Raw genomic sequence first — 13,168 nt, 5'->3', positions numbered from 1 at the left:
TGTTATGAAATCAAAGATGAATATCTGACACTGCTAAAATAAAAGTTTGGTCTAAACAGTATGTGGAGTATTACTTATGAACATAACATTCAAGATTCATTACCTTTCCCTCTAAAGATTTATGTCAGTCTGAGATGGCTAAAATATGGAGTGTACTGGACACCAAACTCCAGAAGAAAAGAAAAAACAGACCAGGCTTACGTGAAACTATAAAAACTGAACTTTATAAGTTTGTGGAAGGTCTCTTTAAATAAAATGAAGTGAAATGAAAATTTATTAGGTAAGCAAAAGGGTACTCACTCATCACTGCCCTCTAGTTTAAGTCTTTTAGCAATATTTTTGGAACTCTTGTTATCTTGGTTCTGTTTTCCACTGCTAGCAGCACCTGGAATGGAAGACCTGTCTTGCTGAGCACCATTCTTTTTAGAGTTGTTACTTTGTCCAATACCCATAGGAGTCTTGTACTTTTCCATCATTGCTGCTCTGTTACAAACATTTCTAGAAATAAACAGAGAAATAACTGTTCTAGTAAAGCTTGACATTAGTGGTCTTATTACAACATTCATCATACTTGGCACCTGATTGAATAGAAAGGGTTACCTTCATCCACATTTAATTAAAATAAACTGTGTACCTCATTTACAAAAGGATGCAGCTTTTTGTGTCAGTGTAAAGAAAGCAAAGCTAAGCAAGTTACTCACTGACTTCTGACACAGAGGAAATTACAGCAGTGATAAAAATGAGTTTCAATTATTTTCTCTATCCATCTCTGTTCATCAATCCTCCAGTAACCTGCTTTATCCTTTAGAGGCTCACAGGGATGCTGGAGCTTATCCCAGCAGCTGATAAGCACAAGGCATTAAAACTCATTCCGTACCAGGCATTGGCCTATTGCAGAACGGACATACTCACTCCCACACTACATACACAACTATGGGCAACTTACTGAATGACAATTAAATTTTTATTTTTTGCAGGATAGGAAAAAATAACAGCACTCAGAGAAATCACACATGGATACAGAGAGGACATAGTCTCTACCTAGAAGTGCCCCTAGCCATGAATCGAACCAGAGGAACCTTTTGTAATCAAGTGCCAATGCTTCTTACTGCAGCCCTGCACAAACCAGTTTCTACAAAATTGCCCAGCGGTAGCCATGCTGTTAAGCATTTATTTCCCTTGGCTCACTCTAACATTTGTGCTAATGTCAGACTTTTACCATCAAAGCCAAACACAAATATTGGTTTCTGTTGCTCAGAAGAACTGAGAATGATGGACTAAGTCAAACAAAAGAAAAAAATCTGACTGCGGCAGCTATCCTGTGACCTCTGTGTCTGCAGCATCACAGTTAATAGCTTTTTCAATCACAGCCTAAGTACTGGCTTCGTCCCAGCAGAATGGAAAACAGCTACCATCATCCCTTTGCACAAAAGGGTGCATTCACGGACCTCAGGAACTACAGACCTATTAGCCTGACAAGCCTTACCTGCAAGGCCATGGAATGAATCACCATGGACCTTGTTAACAAAGATATAGGAAATCTCCAAATGCTCAACCTCACCCAGTTTGGCTTTGTCAAGGGGAGATCATGCCTGTTTAACTGGGTGGACTTCTTCGAAACAGTCACCAAAGCCATAGACAAGGGCAAATCTGTGCATATGGCCTCTGACACAATCCCCCACTCAGGCATCATTGATAAACCCACACAGCTGGGTATAAAACTATATACTGTCAAGTGGATTGCAAACTGGCTCACTGAAAGAACTCATATGGTCAACATAGGGGACTCCACCTCCTGCAGCAAATCTGTAATCAGCGGTGTTTCACAGGGAATCAGTTCTAGGACCCCTACTGTTCGGAATCTACTAAAAATAAAGGAGTGTAGCTGACAAAGTTTGCTAATGACTGCAAACTGGGAGTGATCACTGAAACCCCCAGCAATGTCAATATCCTGCAAGAAAGTCTTAAAAAGACTAATTACTGGTGCCAGAGTCATGGTTTTAAACTTATTGCAAAAAAATGCATTATCATTCCCTTCGGCAAGGGTGATGGTCCAGCAAACTACCACTTCAACAGCAATACCCTAACAACACAATCAGCAGTGAGAGATCTAGGCACACAGGTTGACAGCAACCTTAACTTCCATCATGTCTCCACAGTGGTAAGAAGGGCATTTTATATTGCCCATCTCATAAGTAAGGGCATTGCCTCCAGAAAAAAAACAGGTTATAACCTCCCTGTACTCTTCCCTAATCAGGCCAATAATAGAGTACAACACTCCCTTTGGAATGTTCCTTTCAAAACATCTGCAGCAATTGGGGAGACCACAGAGGTTCCTTACAAAGAAAATTCAGGGTCTTCAAGATCTGTCTTATGCAGACAGACTGAAATCATTGTCACTTTATTCTGTGTTGTACAGATTGCTCAGAGGCGACCTGTGCCTTGCTTGTAGAGCAATCTCTGACCCAGCTTTAATGGAAATGCTGCACATTCGCAAGTCAATTGGCACATGGGTCACTCGCTCAAAAGACAATCTGCTTTGTGATATCAACAGAATTTACTGGAGAGACGGATTGGAACAAGGTTCCTATACATTTTAAACAAATCCCCTTTTTGGCCCTATTTAAACGCAATTTGGACAATTAGATGGGTAACCGTAAATTCACACAGGGGTTCAACTTGTGTCCCTCTAGGACAGGGAGAACAGGTGCTGATATTAGAGTTTGCTTGAACCAGACACCCTTGTGAATACAGGCTGAACTTAGCTAGGCTTGTAAGGGCCCTGGGGCAGTTAGCCTAGTAACCTCCTATGAACTATATACAACATATACAGAAATACCCAGAGGAAAGAGGGTATGTTGTTTGACTGCTGCTGTACTATTTTACTCAAAGATTTATTATACTTAATGTGAGAGTGCCTCACTCAACTGTATTATTCTTCAGAGAAGGAGGATAGTATCAATCCATTAAAATGAGCTGCGCACCCAGAACTACCTTTTTTTTTTTTTTTTAAACACAACCTTCATTCAGGTACACACCTTCTTGCTGTATGTCCTTTCTTCCTACACAAGTGACACTACATCTTGTTACAATCATTAATTAAAGAAAAACAATTCCCGTAAAAGAAAAACAATTTATGCTGTCCAGTATATCTTAATGTCCCTGTATGACCAGCCACAAAATAACACTTGCAAGCATTTCACCATGTTTATTTTTGTTTTCAAAACACTTCCAACCTCCAGCCACCATTCCATAAGTTTCACAACAGTAACAGTTTCACACAGACCCTGCATGCATTTTTTAACATTGTTTTCTTCCAGTTCATCAGTTCTAAACTGAAAATGACTTTTTTTTTACATTTAAATTACTACCAGAAAACAAAATTGTTCCATGGATAAATGTCATTTTTGTTACACATTTCCAGAAATGTTATCATCAGTCCATCAGTTTCAAATGTTTAGTCACAAAAAATCTGTCCTAATATATACAAAAGACTGAATTTCTTGAGCTTTAAAACCCAGAACAACTAACAAATGTCCTATACATATCTATTATAGTGTCATGTTTGTTGTTATTCTCACAGATGGTTTTCTCCTATTTTAAAAAAATCAGTTTTTCTTACAGATTGTTGCTGCTTCCCTTTCTTGCCTGCTGTTACTGCTGCCACACAACCAAACACCTTCTCAGTTTGTTGCTGTTTTTCCTCTTTTACTTTCTGTCGCTGCTGCACAAGTTTTAACTGCTGCATTCTCTTCTGCTACATCACCTGGTTCCTTTTCCACATTACCATCCTCAGCACTTTCAAAAATTTTATCTGCCATCTCACCCCATAAATCAGCAGAACTGACACTTGGATCATACTGCTTGATTATTTTTAACAGATCATCATCTGCAAACCCTCCTGACACCAGTTCTGTTATCTACACCACTGCAACAGACTCGCTTTACTTCCTTCTCCATGGAGACAGCTAAACGCTGCTCATTTGTAGCATCCAAAACAAATTTTTCTCCAAATTACTACTTTCCACCTCCAAACTCTCCATAGCTTTTCTCTCCTCCTTCTCCATGCTGCTGCTTCACTCAAGCCTCCCCTCTTCCCTAGTACTGTAGAAGCCCTCTGATGCCATCTAACAGCTCCAAGTAGTACGGGAAAGTTCCCTGATACCCTGATTTCCCCTAGTAGTATAAATACCACCTAAGGTTTCCCCTGAAAAGAGGCTACTAGCATAGTGGGACTAACCCAGTCAATAAAGGATAAATAAATAAAATAAACGAACAAACAACAATAATAATATCAATAAAAATAATGAGACTAAACTACTATAAAGAAATATGAACAATGGTTGTTTATTCATGTTAAAATCTAGTCACTGCTTGGTGTTTTAAACTGCATTTTTCTTATGATGAAATCAGGGAAGAAGTCAATAAAAGGTAATTTCATCAGTGAGTAAGCCGATCAAGTCAAGTACAGTGGCAGACCACATGGTGGATGATGATAAGGCTCTGGTCAATGTTCAAAGTTCATGTTAGGAAGACACACTGAGGATACACAAAGAGCTCCATAGGAGCAGTTGATGTCTTCAGTTGAGTGAGTGTGCGCAAAAGCGGACAACTACATATATTTCAGCATGATGGGCATGATAACGGAGACATCAAAATTACGTACGATAACTTCAGAGCAGCTACAGTAAGAAAACGTTGACTTAGAGGATAACTACATTTCAGTTCTGATGGAACTAGAGCAGCTGAGAGACGCAAACAGAACAAGAAGACACAGGTTGCCAGAAAAAATTGAGTAATCAGTGTACCAAAAGAGGAGGAAGGTTTGGACTATGTTACTTTACTTAACAAAAGATGGCATTCTGAGTTGGTTTGCATAAGAGCCAGCTAAAGGCATCTTTGGGTTTACAGTGTGTTTATGCCTTGTAGAAGTCGGCAACTGGCTGTGACAGATACGTTTTGTTTAATTTTAAGACTTACAACATTAAAGAATGCATGCAGACTTTCTTGTGGTGACATGGCAAGATGTACATTAACTAGTTGTTTTTTATTATGATTACTGCATACAAACAAGGAAAATGCAGGCAATGTTCTTTATGCATGTAAGGGAATGTTGACTAGGGAAACTGACCTTATGTTGTTGCATTCTTTACTGTTTATGGTGTACTTTTCTATGAGTACAAGACTTTACTAACTCTCGGGAACCTTTGAAGGCTATAACAGAACAGTATGTCAAATGCCTAGAAGAGGTTTTGCAAAGGAAGTAAGGTGCTGCAGGTGCCAGATGAGGTGAAGAAGATTATTAAAGTGTTGGTGCACCAAGATATAAAGCCATGAAGCAATCATTCATGCAAGTCCCTTTTTCTTATATTCTTGAAAGAATGCTGCAGAAGCAGCAGTTATCAAAGGTTGTTGAACGCCATGTAGGTTGATTAACTGTTGTGTTGGACAATACACTGATTGCCTATACAGGATCATAGGGAGTAACCAGCTACTCAGTCCAGGAGTCTAACCTAATTTCCAAATTGCCTCAGAGCACAATCTGCTTAAGTGGCTTGCTCAGGTCTACACAGTAAACAAACAGTGACTGAAGGAACTGAATTCTGGACTACAGGAAGCATCTTATTACCAGCTCATAGTCTTAAGCCTTTGTGCTGACTATGCCACACAAAGTATGAAAAATGACTGTTAGATGCCACAACATACATAAAAAAATTAATTTTGTTTTGGGCATTATATGAATGATGCATATGACATTTTGGTTATGATACACAAAGCATAATGGTGTTTCTTTAATTAATAGCTTCTAACCAATGCTCTTTTACTGCAATACCACATCAAGAAGGAGTGTGATATCATGTGACAGGACTGGATTAGTGTGCAAATACCTGGATTGCAGCCATTATTACAGTGGATGGGATACAGCTTGATGTTGTACGACAAGTCATAAAAATGATATAACTGTTGTCAGTGCAAAATGTTTCAAATGATGACAACATAGGTTATTTAATGTAGTGAATGAAGGACCACTTTTGAGATGTAATTATGGGTGACCAGAGGCGGGAGAAGTAATTATGAGGATGTGTACTCCTTTTAGGAGATTTAAATGACACCTAGCAATTTTGATTACAAGCAGATAACTGTGTAACAAAATCTTGTCTGCTTAGCTGGGTAAAGTTAATTTTTCTTGTAGTTATGATTATATTAATACAAGGCTGATATTTGTTATTTCTTTCTGTTTGCTAGTTTTACAAATGTTCAGTGGAGTTGTTTTGTTTATTATGGAGGCATTTGTTAAACTATTTCTGTTATACAGGTGCAGATTAAACATGTACAAAGAGGGTGAAGAAAGAAGGGTAGATGAGTTGCTCTTAAGAAAGGCTGAGTACTGTTACTTGAAATGTTAATGGACTAACTAACCTCTGTAAGAAAAATACTGCGTCGAGCTACTTAAGACACTTAAAACTAGGGATAGAATTATTACAGGAGGAACCGTACATGGATGAGCAAGAGCACAAGGCCTTAGTGAGAGGTTATTGAGCCTTAGCAGAAATGTCTTTTTTTTATAGGAGCAGGTGGATTTAAGGATGTGATGTTATTAACTGCCCATGCTTGCCCACTAGTACTCAACAAGATTTTGAAAAATGATCAAGGGAGCATGAGAATCATAATTATCAACTGTTCAGATTTTAGCAGACTGTCAAGATTTTTGCTTCATATTTTTGGTTTGTTCCAAGTAAAATGTGTGGTTTTCTGGGAAATCACTAAGGATTGAAATCACTAAATAATGACATGTATTTGTGTTCCATACTTCATAACATTCAGAAAATACATGCCAACACAAATCATGTTACACTAACAACTTTCTGAGTCTATAAGAGCAATATTTAAGATATGCCCCTATTTTGGGGCCTTTGTCCCCACATTGTTTAAGGCTTTGTCCACAGATCTTGTGTTAAGAAGTTGAGAGGTAAAGGGATACTGAGGTTTGCAGAATGCCTGGTGATATTTATGGAAAATGGAATTCAGTCCTCCATGTTAGAATGTGGGTTACAGTGAAGCTGTCTAGGATTCCTAGGCTAGGTTATTATGTAGATGTCTATAATAGGGTTATGGGTTTCGTAGATGTAGTGACTGCTGTGCAAGATGGTACAAAGTGCACCTATTATTGTAGAAGTTTTAAATCTGGATCTTAGATAACATTTTTATTACAAACCATAATTTTATGGTTAAATTAGTGCATGCCCATCTTCTTCTTATGTCCCCATAGAATGTTATTTGGGCTGTTTGGAAGAGAAAAAAAAATAGAGAAGCACTGGAGGGTTTCCTACTGCTTACCCGAAAAAAAAATAAGGAGATGCTTGTGCAGTGTGATTAAAAACAGTGTTACATAATAAGCTAGATATGTCACAGATGGGAAGTATTGTCAAGTGGAACTTTGGAAAGAGCTTAAAGGGAACAATGATCAATTGTGAAAAAAGGGAAAAAAATTTAAGAATAAAGTGGGCAGAATTAGTGCAACTCCAAACAGATTTTGTGTCTGAGAAGAGGACTTAGGAGTTTACTGATAAATTAAATCACGGAAATGAATCACTACTGGGCAATAAATATAAGTTTCATAGATGAGCATTTTTATAATTCCTCAGGGCCCTAGCAATAAGACTGCAGCAATGCAGATCCACAAGAACAGAAGACCTATGACAACATTATTACAATGTTATGAGTAGGGATCAGTAACCATAGTAGAAATGTTCTGCCATAACTACAGAACATCTTATACAGCACAGAATATATTGGGAGAATATGAGGAAACGATACAAGATCATTTCAAGGAGATGAATTTACCAAAAGTGACAACAAACAGGGAGATATTGTAGTCAGTTCCGTTACAGCTGAGGAGGTACCTGAAGAGACCAGATGCAGTGATGATACCAGATAATGATGGGATCTCAGCTGAAACAGAGAGAGTAAATAACAATAGATTAGTTATGTGTCTGTAAGGAAGACACCCATAAGTAATGGTGTCTGAACTGTGGTAAGGATAGTAAGTAAAGAAGGGTTAGTCATATGTCTGGTTAAATTGTTTAAATTAATGTTAAATAAAGGCATTAACCCTTTTTTGAAGAGGGTAATTGTATCAGTTATACCTAAAGAGAGTAAAGGGCCCAGTCTGCTTTTTTTCACCTTGATGCTAAGTGATAACTGCACGTTGTTGTCTACACCTGCAGAATGCTTGACATGCTGGATACCCCAAATGGTAGAGAATGATCATGTTAGGTTTAGTGGTGACAGACATACTTTTGACAATATACTGAAAAATGGAACAGTAAGGAAAAAGATCAAAGGGGAGCAGAAGCTGCTGGTGACTAACTTCAGACGCAGAAAAGGATTTTAACAAGATAGAGAAGTATTACATAATGAAGGTTCTGCTGACATTTGACTTTAAGCAGGAATCAGCTGACTTTTTCAGAGTAATTTACACATGATCTACAGAAATGGTGAAAATTCATGGCGGCCTGTCAATGTCATTTTCCTTATCTAGATGGCCTAGACAGGGATGTCCATTATCATCTCCTTTGATCATTACTTGGAACTCTGGAGAGCAACCATTAAGCATTCTGTATTGCATGGTTAATAAGACTAGAGATAAGGAGGAGGAAGTATTTTTTTTTTTAAATATCATTTTGTACACCCCCCCCACCACCATAATGCCTCCCTTCGATCATCAAATATTGCACTGTCTGCTGAAGCCATAATCCGGGCAGCAATGAAAGTGATTTGTGCTCTCACTAGCAGCCTGGCAAAGAAATGTTTTACTTTTTTTTGTCTTAACCTATCCCTGGTGGTGGTGTAAGCATCTGCATCAATGCAAGGGCCACATTTGTCCCGCTGTTCACACATGCAACCTCACGCATATGCCGAAGGGGGCTACCATCACCAGCTTTGCCAGCCACACCTATATCTCAAAAGGGATGGGTACACCACATCCTTCCTGCCTGGACCATCAGACACCTGAGCTGCTGGTCAAACCTCAGGTCATCTGGCCTGCAGTTAGAGCTTTATCCCACTACACCACTGGCTCAGGTTGAAAAGTATAGTTTCCACTTTTTGCTGATATGTTGATTTGTACACCTCAGCCTGTTGAGAGTATACCTTACCTTTTTCAATGTTTACATGACTTAGAGACCTTTTGCAATATAATGTCAGTAAAACCAAAACAAGGGCCAGTTCCATTAATTTTGAGCCATCACCAGTTTGAGAAGATAGTATGATTACTTGTGAAACACTTTATATATTAAATACTGGAAGTCTGATTGGGTACTATGATTGAAGACTTGGATGATAAGTCTTATGAGGAATTAAAAAAGGCTATACAATGTTCTTAGAAGATGGAAAATGGTAATCCTAAAAATGCATGAGAGGGGACAGAGGTCTTTTACTTTCCTCAGTATCCCCTGATAAGTTTTTCAATTGTTCTATTAAATGAGCTTTTGAACTTTTTTGAAGATGGTCAAGAATGAGATGATAGATTTCATCCAGGGATGGTGAAAAGGAGCATGCTTCTTTGGATAAATGTATTCTTATCTAAATATATGGGAGACTTGAATGTGGCAGACCGCTATCATTTTTATTTTGCAGTTCAATTTAAACTGCTATATTTACTAACAGTGCATTCATATCAATCTAAATGGAAGAAACTTCCACTAGCAACAAGTTTTAATAATGAAGTCTTTGATAGGGTAGCAGTATTTATTTATTTATTTATCATAAATCATAATCCAGAATCTACTCCAACCCTATCGCACCACCAGACCACTAAGATCCAGCAGCAAAAATCACTTGCAGATCACTAAGGCCAATAACTCTGCTGGTGAAGCACTATTCTCTTGCGCCATAGCCAAATTATGGAACTCACTCCCACCCACAATTACCTCCATACCATCATACACCCACTTCAAAACTTTACTAAAAGCGCAATTAAAAACATGCTGGCTATGCCCTTGCAACTCCCACTCTAATATCATCCACCCCATCCAACCACTACCTTTCTTTCCACTCCACTAACTACCTTGCAAGCTCAGATGCTCATAAGCCAGTACTTATTATACAGCACAAACTGCTTCTTCTTGTAACATTTGTTAATGTCTGGTATGTACTTCACAGATAAAGATTCTAGTTGTCTACTGATGTACTATGTTCTTCATCTGGAAATATGTTGTAAGTAATTGCTATGTAAATTGTTAATCACTATGTAATCCAATGTATATACTGTCTGTTTATTTTAACTGTGGAGCTTTTCTCCCCGGGCCTCCGCTGAAAATGGACCTACGTCCAGTCGGACACTCCCGGTCAACAAATTTAAATAAATAAATCATATTAAAATGAGACAATTTTACACTGAATGGGCTACATGATGAAAAGCTTCTAAGGTGAAATAAGTTAAAGTCTAGAGTGAAATAAGAGTGGGAATGACATAAAAGTGATAGAGATTTTTCTACTCTATTGTGTGATTACCCCATTTTTTTTTGGAAGATAATGCTGACATTTCATTACATATAGAACACAACCTATTTAACATGATAGTTGAAAATTGGGGACTTGGTTTTGTGGCACATGCAGGGTTGCTAGAATAGCCAAGAGATCTAGAGGGAGTTTTTGACCAGACAGGTTGCAAAAGTGAATGGGCAATAAGAGATTGTAAATTGTGCAGATTATGTTTTAATTCTTATCCATGGACAACAAGATTTGGTATGTTCAATGGCAGGTCTCTATGCTTTCCTTCCCCCCACCCAGTCTCTTTCTCTCACGAGTTACACCACACTCCTTGAGTGACCCCACGGACAGCCACTGCTATCCAAAGAGTTTACAAGGGAAATGGGGAAAAAGAAGTAAGTTGCCAGGTCTTTCTTTCATATCACACTTGCATGCACTAAAGATTTTCCAGTAAATTACTGCAATCTATTTCTTTGAAAGAACTGGAAAACATTATTCATTTAAGTAGGAAGAAGAGTGTTCCTGGATGTGATGGTCTTGGCTATAAATTGTAGAAGACATTGTCAGAAGAAAGTACAGTTGTGTACACTTAACATAAATGTAGATGTTCGAGTGTATTCACTTTTGCAGTCATCACATTTGGGGTTATCTGCTTGCAGTAGCCCTCAGTCGACCTGATTATCAAAGTCTTGGGTCCTGCGTCGGTTGCTGTCTCATCTTCAATGACGTCAGGTAGTCAGGGGTATAAAGCATGCAGCCGACCCCAGATGTCAGGTGCCCCCATAATGGGAAGCAATTATATACAAGGTTACACCTCCAACAAAAAAAGCAAATACACCAAAAAGCTTTAAGCACAGTAAACAAGAACAGAGGTATAGACAATAAAGGTCAGGGGGTTGGAGGGAGGGTAACCAGGACTGCAACAGTGAATACACTCAAACATCTACATTTATGGTAAGTGTACACAACTGTACTATGTTCTTCGTGTTTCACTGTTGCAGTCATCACATTTGGGTAAATTCCAAAAGCTAAGGATGGGAGGAGGTAATTAGATAGCATTAGGACCAGCTATAAGGCCCTACAAGACTGCAGTGGCAAATCCAGCTCTGGATTTAGAAAAACATTGGCAAGTGGTAATGCTTGGTGAAGGTATGTACAGAACTCCAGGTAGCAGCTTCTAGGATATCTCTGGTAGGGACTCCTCTGAGAAAGGCTGTAGAGGTAGATGCAGCCCTGGTTGAATGTGGTCTTATCCCCTGTGGGATAGGTTTTCCATGATGCTTATTGCAGAAAAGAATGCAATGGAATATCCACTTAGAAATGGTTTGCTTTGAAATGGCTTTCCCCTCTGCCCCTGCAGCAAATGCAACCAGCAGCTGTTCAGATTTCCTGAGAGGCTTAGTCCTGTCCAAGTAAAATCTATGTTGTCTGTGCATGTCCAAGGAGTGCATTATTCGTTCCCCTTTGTTCTGTGGATTATAAATGAAGGTTGGCAAATGAATGGACTGATTAATGGCCACACTGGATACCACCTTGGGCATGAAGGAAGGATTGGTCCTAAGGGACACCCTGTCAGCATGAAAGATGATGAAAGGCTCCACTGCCATGAGGGCCTGTAATTCAGGTACCCTTCTTGCTGAAGTGATGGCTAGAAGGAAGGCTGTTTTCCAAGAAAGGAATTTCAACTCTGCATTTGCAGCTGGCTCAAAGGGAGGTAGAGTGAGCTTTTCCAATACAAAGTTAAGGTCCCAGGTTGGAGTAGGGGCTCTCCTGGGTGTTCTTAAGTTTTTGGCCCCTCTGACGAATTGCTTCAGCAGTGGATGAGAGAAGAGGGGTGGTTCTGTATTGTAATGAGCTGAAATGGCTGAGGCATGAATTTTGATGGAGGAAAAGAAAAGGCCCTTGTGAAGCATCTCAGTTAAGTATTGAAGAATATGGGGTAAATTGTGCACTGCTGTGCCCATCCCCTGAGTTTGGCTCCAGGAACAGAATCTTTTTCCATTTTCCAGCATAGGATTTTCTAGTACTAGGCCTCCTTGCCTCCAGAATGACATCCATCACCTGCTTACTGAGGGATGGTAAAGGAAAGATCAGGTAATTAGCCAGGATGGCAGGTACAGGGTTTGAAGTTGTGGGTGCAGAATCTAGCCCTCCTGCTGGGACAGCAGGGCAGGGGTCTGAGGCAGGTGCCATGGTGCACAAGAGGGGGTACCAGTGTTGGCATGGCCCATCTGGTGCAATCAGTATTGTCCTTGGTTTGTCCTGTTTGATCTTTAGTAGTACCTTGGAGAGGAGGGGCAGAGGGGGAAAGGCATAAACTGACAGGTTTTCCCAGGTGCAGGACAGGGCATCCACTTTCCAAGCTAGTTTGTGGGGAGTCCTTGTGCAGAATTTGTCCAACTGGTAATTCTGGGGGGAGGCAAACAGGCCTATCTCTGGGCACCCCATTTGTTTCTCAACATGTTGAATATCTTTGGTTCCAGTTTCCACTCATGTGGGTCCATGAGATTTCTGCTTAGGTCGTCTGCCAGTGTATTTAGCTTTCCTGGCAGGAATTGAGCCTGTAGGTGCACTTGGTAACTCAAGGCTGTGTTCCACAGACACATGGCTAGTCTGCAGAGAGGGTATGAGTGGGTTCCCCCCTGCTTGTTTATGTACTACATAACAGTGGTGT

The 13,168-nt window shown here is 39.6% G+C and overlaps 1 protein-coding gene across 6 annotated transcripts in view; it reads right to left on the bottom strand.

Annotated features, from left to right (window-relative positions):
• The window catches only part of LOC122796606 (ubiquitin thioesterase otulin-like), a 1,420,501-nt gene that overhangs the window by 684,612 nt on the left and 722,721 nt on the right, over positions 1-13,168 (bottom strand). For all 6 annotated transcript variants that reach the window (XM_044065214.1, XM_044065210.1, XM_044065212.1 and 3 more), the window contains one exon: positions 301-498. In XM_044065214.1, coding sequence (XP_043921149.1) covers positions 301-498 — 198 coding nt within the window. The remainder of the gene's footprint in view (positions 1-300; positions 499-13,168) is intronic.

The sequence above is a fragment of the Protopterus annectens genome, chromosome 3.part0 (genome assembly GCF_019279795.1).
Source record: "Protopterus annectens isolate FY-2018-M chromosome 3.part0, PAN1.0, whole genome shotgun sequence".
Lineage (NCBI taxonomy): Eukaryota > Metazoa > Chordata > Ceratodontiformes > Protopteridae > Protopterus > Protopterus annectens.
The sequence above is the reverse complement of the archived record's forward strand: the minus strand, read 5'-3'. Positions and strand labels throughout refer to the sequence as shown.